Below are 20,919 nucleotides of genomic sequence, written 5' to 3'. Positions count from 1 at the left end.
CAAAAAATCTCCTCCCTTAGCTTTCTTAGAATTATATTATTTGGTTTTTTTTATTATTCTTTCTGAAGATCTTACTCAACTTCTCTTTTTTTCTCTCTCATTTCCTAACTGTTGGTGATCCTTGAAACTCTACATTTGAACCTCTTCTAGTCTTTTTCTACTCCCTAGTCCTAAGAGAACTCATCCATTCTTACTGCTTCATTATTATTGTCTTTATTTGCATGATTGGACAGCTTACCATTTTTTTGATATTTTTACTTGAATGTCTTACCTATCATCTTAAATTCAGTGTCTTCCATTACAAATCACTCAATACATTTTCACAACTGAGCTTCCATTTCTGACATCCCTATTTCTTCCAACAGTACTATCATTCTCCTATTCATCCAGTCACAATCTTGGAGTCATCAAAGGGCACCTTTTTTGTTCTTTATTTTCCCAATTCAAAAAATCGCCAAGTTCTATATCTCCTACTGGTCCCTTTTTATTTCATATTCCCTAGTATTTATCATATCATGCCTGGATTATTGCAGTAATCTAAAACAATTGATTTCTTTGCTTCTTAGAGAACTTTTGACTATTTTTCTGTCATGAATCATTTTTAGCAGGTTGCTGAAACCTATAGACCTCTACTCAATGTTTCTAACTGTATAACATACATAGGATTATGAAACAAAACATTTTGTTGAAATAGTTACTAAATTTTTTATAAGTTTAAAAGACTTCATATTAAGGATCCATGATTTGAGCATTCTTCTAACTTGTTACACATTACTTACTAGTAATAGTGTTTTCTTTCCATGATGCTTTTAAAGCCTTTAATGTCTCCCCTTTGCCTGGAAATTTCAAAATAGGAACTTTGGTTCAAGGTCCTCCATAATCTACTCTCAGTTTACCTTAACCAAGGAGTTTATATTTAATTCTAGAAGTAATAGAAAACCACTGAAATTTATTGAGTGGTGGATAGGAAGGGTGTAGAGAAAGTTAGACCAATACTTTAGGAAAATCACTTTTACATCTGAATCTAGGCTAGATGGGAATAGGAGACATTCAAGGCAGGGAGATCATTTAGAAGATAAGTGCAATAGGCCAGGCAAGTGGTGACAAGGACCTGATCTAGGTAGTTACTGTGTGAGTGGAAATAAGAAATGTATGAGAAATGTTGCAGTTATAAACGAAAATAATGGTTCTTATGTTTATGTTCTTATGTAATCTCCCACTTTTCATGTAATGAATAGTTTCTGTTTTCATCTTTTAAGAGTTGAAGCAGCTGAACTTACCACCATGGCAGTTTTTGTTTACAGGCAGGAACACTGGGTTTTGAGATGTTTGACTTGGATTTCTATCCCAATATCATTTTTTATGTGACCTTAAGCAGATGACTTCACCTCACTGAGACTCAATTTACTCATTCATACCATAAAGGAGATGGATTAGATGATCTTTATATGGGAATCCTAAATTTCCTTTCAGGCTTTTTACAGGGGCCTTCTTTTTTCTGATTCCTTTAGTTGTTAATCCCATTATACTAAAAAGCACTTTCCATTTATTTTATATAGTTTTTATATTTACTTATATGTATCCATGTTGTCCCCCTATAGAATGCAAGTTTCTTATGGACAGAGACTGTATTATTTTTGTTTTTTTGATCCCTAGTACTTTCCAGTATCTGACAGAAAGGTCATGTAATACAGACTTGTTAAATTGATTTAGTTTTTCCATGTCATATTTCTGTGACATAATGTTAAATATTTATTCAGTACACAATTCTGAATTATTAGGAAGCATCTAGTCAAGGCAAGGTTTGTAGCTAATTTTCCATTGGTTAGAAAGATCAGCATCTCATTGCTGTCAATAACAAATATCAGATATAGAAATTCCTAATGTAGGCAGGGAAGCAGAGAGGGAAAATTTTGAAGAAAAAACCCTTTGGGAAAAGTTAAGTGTGGACAGAATAGGTAGAGAGATTAAGGAACCTGGGTATCTTGGGTTAGTAGAAGAGCATTCTAAAGGGAAATGGGAAAGCTATAAGAACAGTAACTAACAATGTATATGCCAAATACTGAAAAGAGCTGCTTTTCACCCATGTGGTTGTGAGGTGATTAAAGTGCTGGCATCAATACTACTTTAGAATATGGAAACACTTGGTCTAATCCCCTCAGCTCAGGCTAGTCCATGTTCTCCCTTTGAGTCAAGTTCCCTTACTGTAAACTTGACTTACCCCTGCTAGAGGTAAAGAGAGGAAGGGGGAAAAGAGAGAAGACAAATCTCTTTAAGGAGAAATAGGAAATACATATACCAAGTATCTAGGAGCAGTATGTTAAACCCCTGTTTTCCTATGTCTTCCTCTTGCTTTTCCTGGTCCCTTTAGTTGCCAGTGACTTCCCATCCAATGTGTGTGTCTTGTAGATGTTTTAAATGTGTTTATATCTATATCTATATCTATATAAATCTGTCTCCCTTGATTGAATATAAGCTTCTTGGGAGCAGAAACTTTCATTTTTAACTTTGTACAGTGTCTACCACATTGTAGACATTGCTATTAATACATGCTATTAATAGAAAAATATTCACATATTAGTGAATGCTTATTGATTCTATGACCTTCTTTCTCCTCTTCTCAGTACAATATTTGAAAATTTACCTATTCAAAGAAACCCCTAGGGTACATCTGCCTTAAAAGCCAAAAATCTTCTATAGAACTTCATTCTGGAAAATATCACAGTCTAAATAATACATTTTTAAAATTTAAGCAGCTTAAAAAACAACGCTCCTCTTACCATCTCTAATTTTCTACCAATCCCAGTTCTGTTGTCATACCCTGAATATTAGTTCACTGCTGATAGGAACTTCTGCTCCTTTTCCTTCTCCTCTTCCTCCTTCTCCTCTTCCTCCTTCTTTTTGGTATTTGCATCACCCAAACATCACAATTTTTGGCATATAGTAAACTCTTAAGAGATAAATCATTTTTTTCTTTATTCATTCATCACATGAAACTAAGGCTAATTTTAAAGACATTATAGTGAAATGACAAATATTTTTCTTTCAAAAAAAGTTTTTTATGATGATCCCACAATCTATATCTATATTAAAAAAAAGTCATTGCTTTTATATTTTTCTTGGACCTATTCAGGTTCTCCCTCCTTATGACCTATAATGATTTGCACACAAGATCTAGGAGATATAAGAAGCTGCCACCCTATATGCATTCTACTTGGCAAATGTCCTTTTTTATTAAAAAAAAAGGTTTAAATTTTTTTTTCAGTTGTGTATTTTCTTTTATATTTGTCACTACTGTGATTTTTTTGTAAGAAAAATAAATGAAACATCTGCAGATACATATGATTACATTTTAATTTCCCCCATTTAATCTTGAAACTTAGAATTTTCAATATTATCATTAAAAAAAGAACAGACAAATATTTTAGGGTATCTATAATAAATGCAAATAAATCAATACAAACAAAACTTGGCTTTAGCAAACTGTACATACATAAATATCTTCCTTTTTTTTTTACTTAACATTCAATAGTTTTTTTCTCATAAAACCTTCCATGATCTTATTTATTACATCCAGTTTTTTTTAAACCTTTTAAAAAAGTGCTTTTTAGATTTACAGCCTGTGCATTCAAAGCAAAGGTTAGAACATCATGCCCGAAAAAGTAACCAAGGTAAAAAGTAAGCAGCTATTGAAGTTCTTTAAAATTGTATGATACAAGATTCTAAAATCTCTTAAGCACTGGTTGATTTGTAGATCCCATGATGCTGATAGGGTACTTGGGATGATTGACTAATAGAGCTGGGAAGCGGCACATAGGAAAGTTACTGATGGTATAATAAAATCCTTGGCTATGCACAGAACCAGACAAAGACCAGAATTCAGGTGACAAGTGTCCCAGGCCACTGGTAGCTATTACTTAAGAGTCTTCTTAGTGCTAGGATTCTGAGTTTGGAAATTGAGGTTTCTTCCAAAATACTGGCTCTGTTCAGGTTCTCCCTCCTTATGACCTACTGCCAATGTGATGATTTGCACACGAGATCTAGGAGATATAAGAAGCTGCCACCCTATGTGCATTCCATTTGATAAAGGTCATTTTTAAAAATGGATTTTAATTATTTTCAATTGTGTATTTGCTTTTTTTTTGGGGGGGGCAGATTCTCCTGCTAACAGTACATGTGCAGATAAATGCTAGTCTTCTGTCTATTTCATAGAGGTGGTGGACCATTGGTATATCTGAGCATGGGGTGGAATGATCGGGCAAAATTATTGGAGAGGGCACAGCTGTAGTCCTCCTCAGACATTGGTACAAGGCAGGCAAGACCAATTAAGAGCAAAAGGAGAAGCTGAAGAGGTAAAGCAGCTCTGAGGACTCTGAGGAGGAAGGCCTGGCAGGACTGAACTGGCTGGGTCTCAGAAGGGGAGGAATCGGAGCCATCTCTTATGGACCTGAGGAAAGAATCAACACAGAGAATGAACAAAAATACCTGCAAGGGACATTGCTTCTTGGTTTGGTTACTCTTCCTGGAATCTACAGGACTATGCCAAATATAATTCAGCTGAGCAATTACCCATCACTGGTTTGCAAAGAGCCCATGCTATTTTCCCAATACTAACAAAAGAGTTGTTTGGAAACTGTACTGATGCAAAATAAACATTTAATCAATCAACTAAAGAATAACTAATTAGAGGCTTAGATTCTACTAATTTTTTCTCTTAATTCAGCAAAACATTTTCTATTAACAAAGATAATTGCTTTATAGAAATTTATCAGAAGAAATTAACTAGCTCTAGAATAATTAAAGCATGAATATGTGAGGCAAAACATATTGAGTCTGAGAATATAAGAGATATCTTAGACAAGGTTACTCATCTTCAAATTTCATAAACAATCTCCAGTACATGAAAACCCATGAAACAAATGCAAAAGTATGTCCCCAGCAATTTAGAAAGACCTATGAAAGCCTGAAGGCCTACAGAGTATATATCGTGATTTGATTTTGCACAGAATCAGCATCTTGCCCTGGCAACCTTTCATTGCAGGAATATTAGATAATTGTTTTGTTTTTGACCATAGTGATTAAGGATGCTAAATGCTATTTCATAATTGTTTTGAATTTAGCTAGTGGAAAAGAAAAAAATTCACAGGTTTCAGGATCTTTTGGGACAATTCTTTTATTGACTTTTGAATATTATAAAATGAGATTCTAGTTTGGATGCCCTAAAACCTCAAGATTGATAATCCATTACTTTTGTTGCTGTTGTTGATAATTATTTGTATTTGTGTATGTGGCGGATAGAAAACTACTGGTATCTACACATTCATTGAAGTTTGATCAATGAAAAGGAAGGACAAAGGAAGCTATTTGTCCTATCAAAGGTGTATTGGATAAGTGAAAGATGTTCTATTGGGATACCACATTTACTATTCAAGCATATCCCCTCTCTCCCATACACTGTTCATATTGGATATTTTTAACATATTTAAGAAAATGTTGAAAAGTAGAAGATCCTCATGTGTGAAAAAATATATTTATAACATAAGCATGTAACTCTAATACATTCTTTTCGTTTCAATGAAGTTCAACTGTCTTTTGGAAAAACAGGTTCCTGCATGTTCATAAACTGGAATAAAAGAATGGAAGGAAGGAGAGAAGGAAAAAAGGGAGAGAGAGGAGAGGAGAGAAAGAGAGATTGAAAGAGAGACAAAGAGGCAGAGACAGAGAGATGAAACAACAGAACACCTGTGCGGGGAATGTTTAAAACTAATCCAGACTTGTCTTGGTGCAGTTGAAACTAGGTCTTGCCCAAAATTCTAACACTGGTCTAACAAATAGAGCTGGGAAGGGGAATAGTGTGACTACTTTGGAAGTTATCTTTAGAGTACCCCATACTGGAGTGGGAATCAGGAGTCCTGGGAAATACTAGCTCTTTTTTTTCTGCTAGATATCCTTGAGGAAGCTATCTAGCCCTTGAATTCTTAGGAATCATACCAGATTCAAAAATTCAATTCAACAGATGTTTTATTGAATATTTCCTAAGTATAAGAGATAGTTGGGCTACATACTGAACATACAAAGGAAAACAAAAAGGTCCTGTTTCTTAAAATGTCTAAGGTCTCTTTTAGCTCTAAGATTTTTGTGATTCAATGAAATGATTCTTCTTTCATTAATTGGGCAAATTAAAGACACTTCATGTGAGCATCCCCTCTAAATACTATGATTATTATGTAGGGAGCAAAATGAATGTTTGCCATCTACTGGTCAAACCAAGAACTGCTCTGTCATTAAAAATAGGTGAGGTAAATCATGCAGGCATTGTACAAAATGATATACTTTAAAATTTTAGGGGGACTGTGATTCCAAAAATATAGCTATTCCACATCTTTATGAAGTAGCAGTTGATCTAAGAATTAACTGGGATCAAAAAATGTATCACCCTACAGCCAGCCTTCTGAGCACCTTAGTATCTGGCTAGATTGGTACACAAACAAAAGCTATACACTAGTCTTTACCCAATAAAGTGATTTATTCTCCGGAAATGTGACAGAGATAGCATGATGACACATTAATAGAGAGCAGGCAAGACTTCCTCTTTAATTTCAGTTTCTGAGTCAGACTCAAAGAGTCTTCAAGCTAGAAACATTTTGGGCCAATCCCTCATTTAGCAGAGGAAAAATAAGATGAGCAGGGACAAATCTGAGGATCTGAAACAAAAGTCTTTTTATGAGAATGCATAGCTAGTTGCTGGCAGAGTCAGCACTAGGACTCAGGTCTCCTGAGTCTAATGTGGCTTTCAGTGACCTCAGTATTTAGACTTGTTGGTTTGTGAAAGAACAGATATGAGCTTCTGGCTGACATTTGTGACACAGCAGTCTCACATAGAGAAGATTTTGGAATGAATTTAAGGAGTGTACTCATAGCTCAAAACACTTGGAACCATCTGATTTCCTACTGATCAGATACTACTCCAGTTTTGTTTTCCTCATTTGAAATTAAGTTCCTTGAGAATAAGTCTTCTCTTTGCATTTGCATCTCCAGTAACTGGCAAAATATTACAGCATTGAAATGCTCCCTCTCCCTGTCTTCGGTGTTTTCTTCTTTCTTTTCTTCCTCCCTCCCTCCCTTTTTTCTTTCCTTCCTCTCTCCCTCCCTCCTTTCTTTCCTTCCTCCCTTTATTTTCTTCCTCCTTCCCTCCCTCTCTTCCTTCCTTCCCAAATATAGTCAGAGGATTATTGAAACAAAATTGCACTGGCCTGCTTTAAAGTATTCTTAAATAGGTGGGCTCAGTGACCATGGATACTGAATTGCAGTGTTTTTTCAGTCTATACTGATTTGACAACTTTCCACAGACTTCGGGTAGATGATACTCCTTACTTAAAACCTGTTGATTATGGCCAAGCTAAAGGTCATTCATAATACTGAAATTATTAATGTTCAACTAGAATGAAAGATTTGTCTTGATTCATTTATTGCATAGGATTTTTAAGTCTTCCAGAAATGGATTGACTATGCATATAACTGGTGGTGAAATTTTTCTGACAGATTTGAATGAAGGGGATGGAGAGAGGAAAGATGTACTTTCTTGGATGTTTAGGTCAAAGTCCAAGATCAAAACAAAGGTTGCACATTAAACAACAGTATACTTTTGAGCCAGGAGGGAAAGTTGCTTATTCTTGTGTTATATAAAGTCATATATTGTAAAGAGCCCCCTGAAAGGACATGGCACATTTAACAGCATCAGAGCATTCCTTAATAAGTTCAATTAGACCAGGCCTTCTACTGTCTAAGAATGCCAACACACTGAGAGTTAATGGGCTGAAGTAGGGACAAAGGGAACACACAGTGCTTAATTACCTTCCAAGGAGTTGGCTTCCCTTGAAAATTGCAACCTGCCTCCTTACAGAACTCCTCTCTCCTTTTTTTCTTTTGGATCCACTAAGGTTCAAGAGTGACCAAAGTCATCTCTTGTCTATGGTGAATCTGGTTTTTACCTTTAAAGTCCCAACAGGGTTAATGATCTTGGGGTAAAAAGTACTCTTTTAATATTATCCTTGGCCTTAAAAGATACCTGGGTTTCAATAGAGGTTGGGAGGATTTCCAAGAGAAAGAACAAAGACAGTCTTTTGACTAGACTTTGGCCCCTTTCTTTCTTTTCCCCTTGGCACTGCTACCTTAATGGACATGGTTACTGCTTGGTGTTTAGAATGTGTCTACACTGACAAAATGAAATGGAAGCTAAAACAAGAAACCTGATTGATGAAGACAATCAAATTAGTTCTAATAAAAAAAATTCCCTTTTCTCTCAATAGTAAGGTATTTTTTCTTCCCCATTTAAATTACCTGGAAATTGCTTCAGTGTCCTACATTACTTTATCAGTGTAAATATGGGTCCAATGGGAAATGTAAAACAGCATATAAGACTGGTTAGAAGCAATAATAGAAAAGGACTTCTTTTGAACAAAAAATTGAAGTCAAGGAAATGAAAAGAATCCAGTCTGTTCTAATATCACTCAAATCAAAACTTTGCTGTAAGAGTTGTTTAAAATAATGTAAGAAAATTTATAATCTGTTAGCTAACATGGGAGATGTAATGAAGTAATGCATCATGAGAAAACAATGTGGCAACTATATCTAGAAAAAGAGATATATGCTTATATCATGTAGAGAGGTTTTTAAGGAACCAGGACATTATCCTTTACCCATAATCTCTCCTAGGAACTACATGGCATCTATGGGCAACCTAAAAAATCCTGAATATATTCTAGTTCCAAACCCAGTATTTCATCTTGGTCAAGGACTACCACAAGCTCAATATATACTGATCCAAGCTTCTCTCTCACTAGGGATGACCAACATCTTGGTGTGTGCGTGGGGGGGAGTGAGAGCTGTAGACTAGAGGTGTCAAACATATAACACTCTCAGGTATGGACTGAACCAGATTAAAATGTTATTGAAAAAGATTTAACAAAATAAATAAATTAATAAAAATATTATTTGAGTATATGGGTAGTTTTTGAAGTCAACATGAGGCCTGAAAGGCTTCTTATGTATGAGGTTTAACATTTCTCTTTGAATTTAACATGTGCTGCAGAGAATGGGGTAAAGGGTAAAGATGTGATTTGTAATTTAATTGGTAGAAGGAATTTCCTTGTTAATAAAATTCCTTTAACTAGTGAGATTAGCATCTTCTCAAAAATTTAGTGTCTTAGACAATTGAGAGTCATTAGAATTGATATTCCCCAGGATCACATATAAAGTAAATATCAGAGACAGGACTTGAATCCAGATCCTAGCTTTGAAATCTAATTGTTAATGACTATACTACTCTGCCTCTTGAATTATAGACAATAACAATAATGATAGCTAGCATTTATAAAGCACTTAACAATCTACAAGGTGCTTTACCAATTTTGTCCTATTTGCTGTCCCTGGGAGGTAGCTGCTATTATTGTCCCCATTTTACATGAGGGAAATGATATAAAGAAAGGCTAAGTACTAGGACTAGAATTACACAGCTAGTAAGTATCTTAAGGTAAGATTTGAGCTCAGGTCTTTCAGACTCCAGATCCTGTACTCTGTTCATTATGTCAACAGATAGGGCAATTGACAGACCAGCTTCCCTAGAAATAAGAAACTGCTGAATTCTAGGCACATTCTATTGAACTTTTGTCATGTTGAAGTGATTTCTATCATATAATGAATCTTGTAAAGTGCTTAATATTTTCAGGGAGTAGTTTAATTATCTGATAGAAACAAGAGAACATTAGTAAATGAGATGAATCTGGGAATCAGGACTTTCTTTGATTTGTATACTATCTTTTCTATTTGCTAGCTATGTGAAACTGAGCAAGACATCTGACTTCTCTAGACCTCAATTTCCTAACCTATAAAATAGAGACGTTGGACTAAATGATATATGAAGTATTTTCTACTCTACATCTATGTTTCTATGATATGCTGGGAACTGAGACACAGAAGTATTAGTGCAAATAATGAATCATGGAAATGGATACACGTATTCAAATTATCAGAATCATATAAATTATGAGTATTGGTTCCAGCCCAATAGAAATATGAAGTGAAAATTTAATTAATGAGACCATATTTGGGGGAAACTAATCATTGGTATTAATGAGGATCTTGTTATAGGGCAAAAGGTACATAAGGTAAATAGGTAAATAAGATGCAAATATAAATTTAATGTAATATAATTATAATTGTAATGTAAATGTAAAAAATTAAGATAATAAAATGTAAAAAAAAAAGGTAAACAAAATATATTTAACTCTGGCAATTGAACTCAATACATAAAACTGCCTTATATAGGGAAAACTCATTTTTGAGTTTGACACTGCTGCTGTAGACAATAGGGAAAAGGGCAGGGTTTGAACTAATAATTTTAACGATATAAGGAAATGCTCTGTCAAATGCCTTTCCCTACTGGATAAACTTCTTTTACAATTTCACTAAATAGGTTTTTCTGCATAGATCTGAGACAGAGATCAACAGTTTCTAAATGCTACTCTCCAGTAAATAGTTTTTATGGTGATATTCCAGTGTGAATCTCTCTGTAGCTGAATTAATGTATAAAGCATCTGTAGTCCATAGTCATCCTAATATACCTTTTTGTTATACTGTCTTTGTGGAATAGTAGTGTAGTCAAAGGAAATTGATTTAAATCCATCTTCTCTCACTCCACCTATACGAGCCTGGGCAAATCATTTAACTATTCTGGATCCCAGTTCCCTTGTATATAAAATGAGGGGGCTGAATTAACTAATTTCTACAGCCACAACTTTTAACATATGAGTACTAACTAGACTTTCAGTGTAAGAATTTGGACATAGTCGAATGAAATAGACTGATCGCCACATCAAAATTTGAGTCTAATTCATTCAACACAATATTTTTTCTTTGTTTTAATTTTTGTTGACTTTCTCCCCAAATCACGTAGGCTAGAATTCAGTGTCCAGTGATATGTGTTCAATGCCCCTATTGATCATCACAGAAATCTTGATTTGCTATTTTTGACCCCTTATTAATTAGTCAGGTGGCCCCACATTCCCAGGGGTTATTCATCTAATTGGCTTGAATCCTATTATAGCTCAGAATTCCTGAACTAAATAATTAGTCTTTGTCTCTCCATTCATAGGGTTAACAGACATGTGTTACCATAACTGGTAACATTATATATTTTAAAACAACTATTTTTAGATAAAACCTATGACTATAGATATGTAAGCACACAGTTTTTCAATAGTCTTAGTATCTGAAATAAAAAGGGAAACTGTGTATGCATGTGTGTGTGTGTGTGTGTGTGTGTGTGTGTGTGTGTTCTTAGGGGCTTCTCATAAATTAATTTAGCATAACATTCACTATGTATCCTGGATTAGTTAAATTTTCTAGCTGTGTAGTAGACTCAACTGAATACCATGCTCATGGAGCAGACACATAATGGCAAGACTAAATCGCATTACACATAAGACAGAAACTGACAAAACAAGGAAATGATATTTAACCTCAAAAGAAAAAAAATTTCTACCCCAATCCTTGATCCTGTCCACACCACTAAAGATAAAGAAAAAAAAGTAAAAAAAAAAACAACCCACTGGTTTAAAATTTTACAATTTAAACTTCTGGGGGTCAACATTCCCAAATTGTTGGGATTTTCTGTCTGCCCTAACTACTGTAACCTCTCAAGTTTGCTGATCCAGGGCAAGATCAAATACGAAGTACTCTGATGTGAAAATATTCTGGAACAATGTGACAGCATGTACTGTAAGTTAATCCTTTCCCAGCAGGAGCTGCATTCATTGCCCACAGTGGGTGCACCCCAAACAGCGGCGCCATTGAGTTTAAAAAATCCAATCTACTTCAACCACAATCTGTCTGCCTAGCGAGTTTGATTAAGTTTACCATTCAGGTGAAACTCGTTTGTATTTCATGCCTGTCTGAGTAACAAATTGAGCATTGTGTTGTACTGCTAAGGAGATGTGTTAATAAACAGTGCTGGACAGAGCTGATCTGAAAGGTGCCGCGTGGATGCCCCAGTTAGAAGGCAGGCTGTTCCCCAAGCTTGCAAAGCACTGGTAAGATACATGTTGAAGCACCTGCTTAGCCTTGCACATAGAGACGCCTGAAATCCTGAGAAGAAATGTGGGGAGAGGGTCCAGTGGGAGGGGTGGTAATGGAACAGAACCAATATATACCTATGCTCCAAAGCCAATATGTATATCTGCCTGAATTTAGATTCCAGTTATCATTGCGGGGATGGGGGGGGGGGGGGGAGGAAGAGGAGGAAGACCATCTTGTGCCGTAATCTTGCAATCTCCCCTCCCATCCTTGAGCCACATTTGCTCTTTTGCCTCCATTAAAAGGCAGCAATGTTCTCCAAGCTGAAATCAATGATATAAAACTTTTCTTTGAGAGGGCAGAGGCATGTGTGGGGGATGTGGTAAAGGGGAGGAGAGGGAATCCACAAAACAATTGTCTGTTAGTAGGCTACCACTGCCTCTATTACAGAGGCTGGGGAATGTACCATGGGTATAGTGAACAAAGTCTATAAAAAATAACTAACTCTGAAGGTGCAGAGCTGCATTTTGCCAATTGCATTTATTAATTGCCATTTTTTTTTTCTAGGAAAATCTTTGTTTTCAAATCAAGTACAGGTATATATGTGTATATGCATGTGTATGTAAGTTTGTATATATACACATACATCTATGTATCTGTCTATGATTTGTCTAACAGAGAAGGATACATCAAGATACTGTGAATATTTCAATACCTCAGGGTAACTGAATAAAATTCTCATATACAAGTGTCACAACTGGCAAACTGAAAATAATGATTATTTCGAGTCTTAAACTTCCTCTTATCCCACCCCTTAGGAATTCAGAGTTCTGCTATATTCCAGATAAACTCCCAGGAGGCTGAACTGTTCTAACAGTGAAGTACCAAGGACTGGAATTTGGAATTGACTGGGAGGATATAATATTCTTTCTGTCTCTCTTTTTAAAATTGTCTGAGGTTGGGGGAGGGGGAGACATGAACTGATCAGTGAAAGAGTGAAGGGACACAGACACACCACACCAACAAGGAAGAATGCAAAAGCACTGTTAGCTGCAGAAATGATGAACTACTGGAGACAAGGTGGAAAGCAAAAAGCGGCAGCTGTAAGCCTGCTCTCTAGTGGTTACAGAGACACTGTGGACACTGGGTCTTGCTCCCAGAGTGAAGCCAGATGCAAGCACTCTGCCGAGTGCCAAGGACAGTTAGTGACTTAATGTGTCAGTTGCAGAGGAGCTGAAGGCAATGCTAAAGAGATAAGATGCTAAGGATTTTTAGATGAAGTTACCCAAATGCTGACTCTATTTTTTTTTTTTTTAGAATCTCAAGAACCCAAAACCCACAAACTGAATAAAATGTTAAAAAAAAAAAATCAAAAGCTGGGAGCAGGGTGGGAGCAAAGGAAGGAGTGTTAGTATGCTTTATTCAGACTTGTGGGTTCTGTAAATGGTAAAATATTGCATTGTTCTATCACCTGTCTTAATGTAAAATCTAGAACTAAGAGGATGATAAAAATTGTTTGCCACGAACCCCATGGTGTTATGTTCTAGTCAGCTACATGGTCTCTAGGTTACACATATAAAGGACCATCACCTGGCAAAGTATATCAGAACAGTGCCTGTGTTGGGGAATGATTTTCTTTTGTGTGTGTAAGGACCAAGAGCTTTGTATTGTAAAATTCACAAGTATTTTGTTATTCTTGGAGGAACCCCAATTTTTGCCAACCTGCTTATTGAGGGCAAATGTGTTTCAAAAATAAGTAATTCTTTTACTCCTCTGTGGGTAGATTATATGCAGGCTGGTCCTAATTAGGGCATTTTCCATCATCCTCTTGCAGTTCTAGAACAGTGTGGAAACCAGGAGAATAAGGTACCTGCTATGTGGATTGTTGACAGAGGGTCCAGGCTGTGAGAGACTACATTTGCCCCGTGGCTGTTTGCAATGAACAGGGGGTAAAGAAAGAAGAATGTTCAGTCCAGGCAAATAAAGACAAGCTACTGATGAAAATTAAACTAAAAGTGCAGCAAAGGAAAACACAAATCAAATGAAGTGATCAATACCCATGAACCAAGGAAACTGGCTTTTCTTCTGTTGAACAAATGAAATGAATGTCCAAATTGCTTAGCATTTATTAAGATCCATGAAATCTATTACTCTAACCACTTCCACAATGATGGCAAAATTTTATTTTTATTTCAGTCATATGTTTTGGTATAGGCTATAAATGATCCCATATTATTCAAGAATTTCTAAGTTTTCATCTGTACTGTTTTTCAAGGTAGATGAATGATTTTTAGAGTCTGGCCTGGAAAATGTGAATGCGGACATCTATGAATAGGGCTGTAATGCACATAAACCAAATAGATGATAAAGATAAATATAATGGATTTCTAGTTGGCATGTTTTTTAACTAAATGCTTGCCCACTTAAATCATATATGAATTCACTATATCATTTCATTCAGCTATATTTTTTCATTTTCCAGAATGTTTGAGATGTCCGTTTTCCCCTTCTTGGCAGATTAATAAAACAACATAAGATTACCTTGTTAAAAGGTATTTAAAGAACAAACAAGTAAATATTCATTCTAGAAGCTCAAATGGAAATTACTGAAAAGCCAGTGTTCCTTCACATTCTGAAACTAGGATCTACAGGAAACTAGTGAATGTTGCAAAAAATCAATTTAAAAAAAGATCATAAAGTTCACCAGGACAGAACTTAGATGATTATATAAAGTGCAAATGAAATAAATATTATTCTAAGAACTAAGGAAAATGGGATAATAAAAAAAAAAACCAATGGAATTGTAAAGCAGGACAAAAAAAAATCTCACTACATACAAAGATCAAGATATAAAGGGCAGCAGGGACAGAATTAGCTGTTTTGTTTTGTTTTGTCTTGATTTTATTTTCATTTTTTTCAGTAACACCCATGGGCAAATTAGGGTCACTTGCATTGATGCAGATGGTTCAGGAGCCACTGCTCAATTCACCACAAATCTTCTAGGCCATAACCTAGGAGCAGCTTTGGAGAAGAGCTTACTTGAATTTTAAAGAATTTAAGAATTTTAAAACCTTATTAAGACCGATTTGTACATAATTAAAGTCATTGCATTCATCAAATCAAGAGCCTTACTAAGACTTTAAAAAAAAAAAGTTTTGATGATGATTTTTTGGGTAGCAGTCTGATCTTTTGGCTGAAAAAATGGTTAAAGGGATGAAGAAGACCAAACAAAAAGGCTGCCAAAGGCATAACTGAAGACCCTGCTAGAATTGGCATTTGAGAAACAAAAATATCCTGCATATCAGCCACACCTGGAGCCCTGATTTCTTTTTTTAATTCAAAAATAAAGATACCATCTTCCATTACTGATTTCATGCAGGGTAGAAATGCAGCAGGATTGAGGAAGCGATATTAAATTGTAGGAAAACCTCTTGTGGGAGAAGGGGGAGACACATTTTGCTTTTCCTTCAAGAAAATGCTGTGAACCTTATTGTTGGCTACAAATACTGTTACTTCCTAGTGTTTTTTCCCCAGGACTGATAGAAGATAGCCAGTATTAATTTACCGTTTTTTGTCTGTTTGGGGTGCTTCTTCCTGATACAGGACTCACAGATCCTGAGGTGTCCAGTTCATCAGCAGAAGACCAAGAGGATAAATCCTACATGTAAGATTGAATTTCATTAGACTAATCTCAGGACTCTGAATATCACCATAGCCCAAGAATTAAAGTGTGGGGATTCAAGATTCTTAGTACATTTTAATAAACTAAAGATTCTAATAGTGAGATCCTTAGGATTGGAATTTGAAATGGGCTTTGTACACAGTCTATCTTGAATATTTTATAGGATAATTTATTATTTTAAAATATTTTCAACCCTGCTGGGGATTTCCTTAGTGATCTTATGATTTTATATCGTAAAAGAATAAATACAGTATGTGAAAAATGAAAGACATAGCTAATTGATTGCCTAATCAATTAGACCCTAAGGGAATTTCACTTATCTGGACTTCTTGACAAAATCATCTAGTAGTCCATTTACAGTGTCAAAGATACTAGGACTTTTTTTTTTTTTTTTTTTTTTGGCATTGCTATTTTGGATAGATTTGTATATTTATAAAAGAATAAGTTATCTTGCATGCTTATGACAAGGAATTCACAAATAAATCGTTTATCAACACATTTTTGCTCCTTCCTTCCTTCCCTTCCTCTTTTCTTTCTTCTCTCCCTTCCTCTCTCTTTCCTTCCCTTCTTTATTCCCTCCCTCCTTTTCTCCTCCTCTCCCCTCCTTCCTTCTTTTCTTCCTTTGCTCTTTCTTTACTTCCCTTCTCCCTTATTATCTTCCCTCTCTATCTTTCTTTTTCCACAAATTAATTTCTTATGTTTGAGTAGTACAGGTATTTTGCATACTACAACTAAGTAGTTCTTTTATTAAGAAAAAAGAAGAGGGCAGGTTCAAATATAAACTGTTTGTATTCCTGGAAGAAACTTTACTTCTAAGGTTACTGGTACTTATATGTAAAAGAACTCCCCCCCCCCAAAAAAAAAAAACCCAAAACAAACAAACAAAAAACCAAACAAATCCATAGTTGGGCTCTGTTATCACTTTGTGATAAAAAAAAAAAAAAATCTTTTGGACCTAACAAGTGACTAAGTCCTTTTCCATTTCAGGCCCTTTCCAATCTGATAACTAATTTTTTTTTTTTTTGCTATATCCTGAATTAAAAACTCTCAATTTAAATAAAGATTTTATTTTCTAGATACAAACTTACAGCAACTGAAGGAGAATTAAAGGGTTTGCATATTGATGAATTAGAGACTTACCAGTTGACTGCTTGAGATATCTAAGATCTTCTCCAGGTCTTTGATATGGCGACTAACCTCTTTTAAGAGAAGTTTAAGTCGATTTCCAATGACGTGGACTTTTTCTTTGGCTTCCAAGCAGTCTTTGCCTTCAGCATTAACTAAGAGTTGGCAGGACATGTCTTGCAGGGATGCCACCTTTAATTGGGACTCCAGCAACTCACGTCTGATTTGCTATATACACAGTAAAATATTATTTTCCCCTACAAATTTTCAACATATACGGCACTTCCTAAAACTTGGAAAAAATAGCTCTTTAAACTAGGACAATTCTGTGCCCATCCAATGGAATGTCATACATGCATATAGAAAAGTCAACTTAATAGCACAGCAGTCAAGAACCCTGCTCGGGATGGGAGCAAAGGATAACTAAATGGTAGCTTTACCCATCATAATTTGCTGTATAGTATGGACAAGTCACCCCATTTACCTCATCCTCAGGTTTTCAATGTGCAAGATTGAGACAATAATCAATCTAACTCAAAAGGCTGTTGTGAAGATCATATGTGTCAAAGAAGGCAAAAAGATTTTAAAGATATAAAACGTTATTTGTAGTACTTTTAGTATAATTTTAAAAAATTCTTCAAGCTGTGAATATAGGAACTATTCAGGCCAATTCTTTGTTTCTGATGTGTGATTAAACATTTTTAAGATATAGTGGAAGATTCATCATTCACTGTTTAATGATTAATGCTGGCTAAAGGAGTGAGGGTGTTCCCAGTGAAATCTGGAAGATATGTGTTCCTTTCTTGGATCTCTCTAAACTCCAAAGGTGATCATTATATTCAATAATGCAGGAGAAATACAGTGGTAAAACTACGTAGTTTCCAAGATCTGCATTAGCATCCAATTGATAGTTACCAAGCCCTTAAGTCAAGTTAACAGGTTGTAAATGAGATATAACCTTTTCAGGAATACAGAAAGCTGTTAGCACAAAAACATTTTCTCCTAATGGAACATAAAAAATTCATTGCCACCAAAATCTACTATTTCTTCTCTTCCCTCCCCCCAATAAATGAAAAAATAAGGGAAAGAGCAGTCACAAACATTTTACAAATTCAACCAAGAATTCTGAAACTCAATTCCAGTTGATAGCATCCCCTGTGGATATACTTAGCTGTAAAAATACTTAGCACTAAAAGGGCTTGAACTTAGAGACCAAAGCACAAGTAAAATACTTGATTCTGTATTATCTTTCTTTTCAGTGAAATGAAGAAAACCTTTCTAAATCTCCCCCAGAGGCTAGAGTCAAACATCCTACCATAAGCATCTTGTGTTGGTCCTGAAGTACTTCTGAGTCAAGGTTTGGATTAATAGGAACTATTTCATTTTTTCTTCTGTCAATATTCTCCAACCATAGAAGTAATCCATGGCTCATTTCATGGAAATCCTTTAAAAAAAGAATGAGAGGATGTATAATGACCTTGAGCAATACTATCATGACCTCTCAACCCATCCACCCACATACTCACATCTACACAGAGATTTGGGTCACATCTATTTTCTTTAATTTAAGTACCTGGCTAGTACTTAATGGACTACTCTCTCATAACATCTTCATTTTAATGGCAGGCACATTATTATTTCTAGATACAAGGTTATTATTCCTGTTCTAGCACATCAAATGATGTCTCCTAGTGTATCTTATTTATTTTGTTGTTAAGTCATTCAGTCATGTTCCACTCTTCAGGACTCTGGTATACCATAGCTGTCTATGGGATGTTTTTGGAAAAGAGACTAGAGTGGTTTGCCATTTCTTTCTCCAGTGAATCTGTTTGTCAGGCAGAGGTTAAGGGTCATACAACTAAAAGGTGTCTGAAGCTGGATTTGATTTCAGGTCTTCCTGATTCCAGAACCAGTGTCTCTCCACTGAGCTATAAGCTGCCTCATCTTATTTCCTAGATGCATTTTAGATGTAGGGAAACTGAAATATATATGTTTCATGACTAAAATAAGATTACCATACTTAGATATCAAGGTTCTAATCACACCTTTAAAATACCAACATCCTTTCAGAAACACATGTTCTGAATCCCCAAAGTTGTCAGATACTCTTTTATTACCCCTACTATACCCATATCTAATCATTACCATGTTTTATTAATTCTATTTTATGATATTTCTTTTCTCTTCTCCTTTCTTGACACACATACAAACATATACATACACTCACGTGTGTTCAGACACACAAACATGACCATCACCATAGTTCAATTCAATTATGCATCACTACAGGTAGCTTGGCATATTTGACATGGAACTGGAGACAGGAAGATCTGGTTTCAAATAATGCTTTCTAACACCTATTAGTCATGTAATATAGGCAAGAAAATGATAATTCCTTCTAGAGTTACCTTAAAGGATTAATGTGAAGCTTGGAGAAAATTTTAACAGAAAGCAAATAAAAAAAGCAATAGCATAGAGAGGCAGAGCAATCTCTCATCAAAATAATGTTGGAGGAAACTTTGTAACCCTTGAGGATTACATACATTTCCTTTATGACTATAATTTTTTAATAGTGGCAGTCTAATAAGGCAGGTCCATCAACTATCATGCTTTCATGCATTTCTGCAACCTTGGTATGCCTTCTTAATATATAATCTTTAGCTGTCAAAATCCTTTTCTTCCTTTAAGGTTTGGTTTAGAAATCACATCCTTTATGACACCTTCCCTTTCCTCATGAAAGTATTCTATTTTATTCTTCTATTTTTCTACCATGATTTGTTTAACTCTCATTTTCCACCTTAAAATTAGACTTAGATTTAAATATATAGTATTGCCTATTTAAGAAATCTGAGTATAGGGTTTGTTTTGTTTTTCATTTTTATTATCTTCAGAGTCTAGTCTAGTGCTTTGTATTGCTTAATAACAGATTACTGAATTGAAATGTCATTCCACACTCCCTTCTTATGGGCAGCTAGGTGGAATAATAAGGATGAAACAAGATAATAATGGTAAAGTACTTAGCAAAGTGACTTGACATATACTAAGTGCTACACAAATGATAGCTTTTATGAGATGATGATGATGATGATGATGATGATTTAAAATTGGGACACTTATTCAGATGCTATATTGCTTTGTTATATAAATAATTCATGTATGTAGCTTTATTGTATAAACTAATTTAGGTTTAGGAGACAGGGATATAGCTTCTACTTCCCTTTATTTTCCCACAGTACTTGGCACACTACCATACATGTAATGAATGCTCCATTTGTTGAATGGAGAAAATATATTTCTTTAGAATATTTTAAACTATGAAATTAGTCTTCTAAATATCCGATAGAAATCATTTATGATTTCTTGGCCATATTGGAAGCAAGGGAGCAAAAATAAAAAAGAAGCGTGATGGAAGTGACCATTTTCTTTTGTAAATTCTACAATTAGAAATAAGCTAGGGCAGGTAGGGGGAACAATGGATAGAGTTCTGTACTTCGGGTTAAGAAGAACTCAATTCAAATTCTTTCTCAGACACTTTTAAATAATATTTTATTTTTCCAAATACATGTAAAGATAGTTTTCAACATTCATTGATGTTAAACTTTGTGTTCTAATTTTTTCTTCCTTACCTTCCCCCTCCCTAAGACGGAAAGCAAACTGATATAGATTAAACATATAATTAATGTCTTTCAGCTCAGTTTCCTCATCTGTAAAATAGGGATTAAAATAACAACTTCACAGGATTGTAATGTTCAAATGAGATGATGTGCAAAAGCAAAGTGCTATATAAATGTTAGATACCACTGATACAGTCAATGATTATGAACGGAAAGAAATTATGATTATGTAAGTTACAGTTACATGTTGAATATTATATAAGTTAAATATAAACTATTATATTAAATAGAATATTCACATAATATATTATGTTTATGTAAAATTATATGATATATATGTACATAATAATACAAATAAATATATTTAATTACAAATTATACAAGTTTGTTATACAAGTTAATGATTATAAGCTGTAATCAAGTTCT

General features: G+C 34.8%; 1 protein-coding gene across 23 annotated transcripts in view; it reads right to left on the bottom strand.

The window, feature by feature from the left end:
• Positions 1 to 3,336: 3,336 nt before the first annotated feature.
• SYNE1 (spectrin repeat containing nuclear envelope protein 1) overlaps positions 3,337 to 20,919 on the bottom strand; it is a 567,155-nt gene continuing 549,572 nt past the window's right edge. For 19 of the 23 annotated variants that reach the window (XM_031937596.1, XM_031937595.1, XM_031937605.1 and 16 more), the window contains 5 exons: positions 18,195 to 18,323; positions 16,895 to 17,107; positions 15,638 to 15,730; positions 13,943 to 14,001; positions 3,337 to 4,447 (listed from right to left, as the gene is read on the bottom strand). In XM_031937596.1, the coding sequence (XP_031793456.1) occupies positions 4,207 to 4,447; positions 13,943 to 14,001; positions 15,638 to 15,730; positions 16,895 to 17,107; positions 18,195 to 18,323 (735 nt within the window). In that variant the 3' untranslated portion in view covers positions 3,337 to 4,206. Of the gene's footprint in view, positions 4,448 to 13,942; positions 14,002 to 15,628; positions 15,731 to 16,894; positions 17,108 to 18,194; positions 18,324 to 20,919 lie in introns of those variants that run through there. The other 4 variants (XM_031937606.1, XM_031937604.1, XM_031937611.1 and 1 more) reach the window with 3 other exon arrangements.

This window comes from Sarcophilus harrisii, chromosome 4 (genome assembly GCF_902635505.1).
Source record: "Sarcophilus harrisii chromosome 4, mSarHar1.11, whole genome shotgun sequence".
Lineage (NCBI taxonomy): Eukaryota > Metazoa > Chordata > Mammalia > Dasyuromorphia > Dasyuridae > Sarcophilus > Sarcophilus harrisii.
This window is presented reverse-complemented; position numbering and strand designations above follow the sequence as displayed.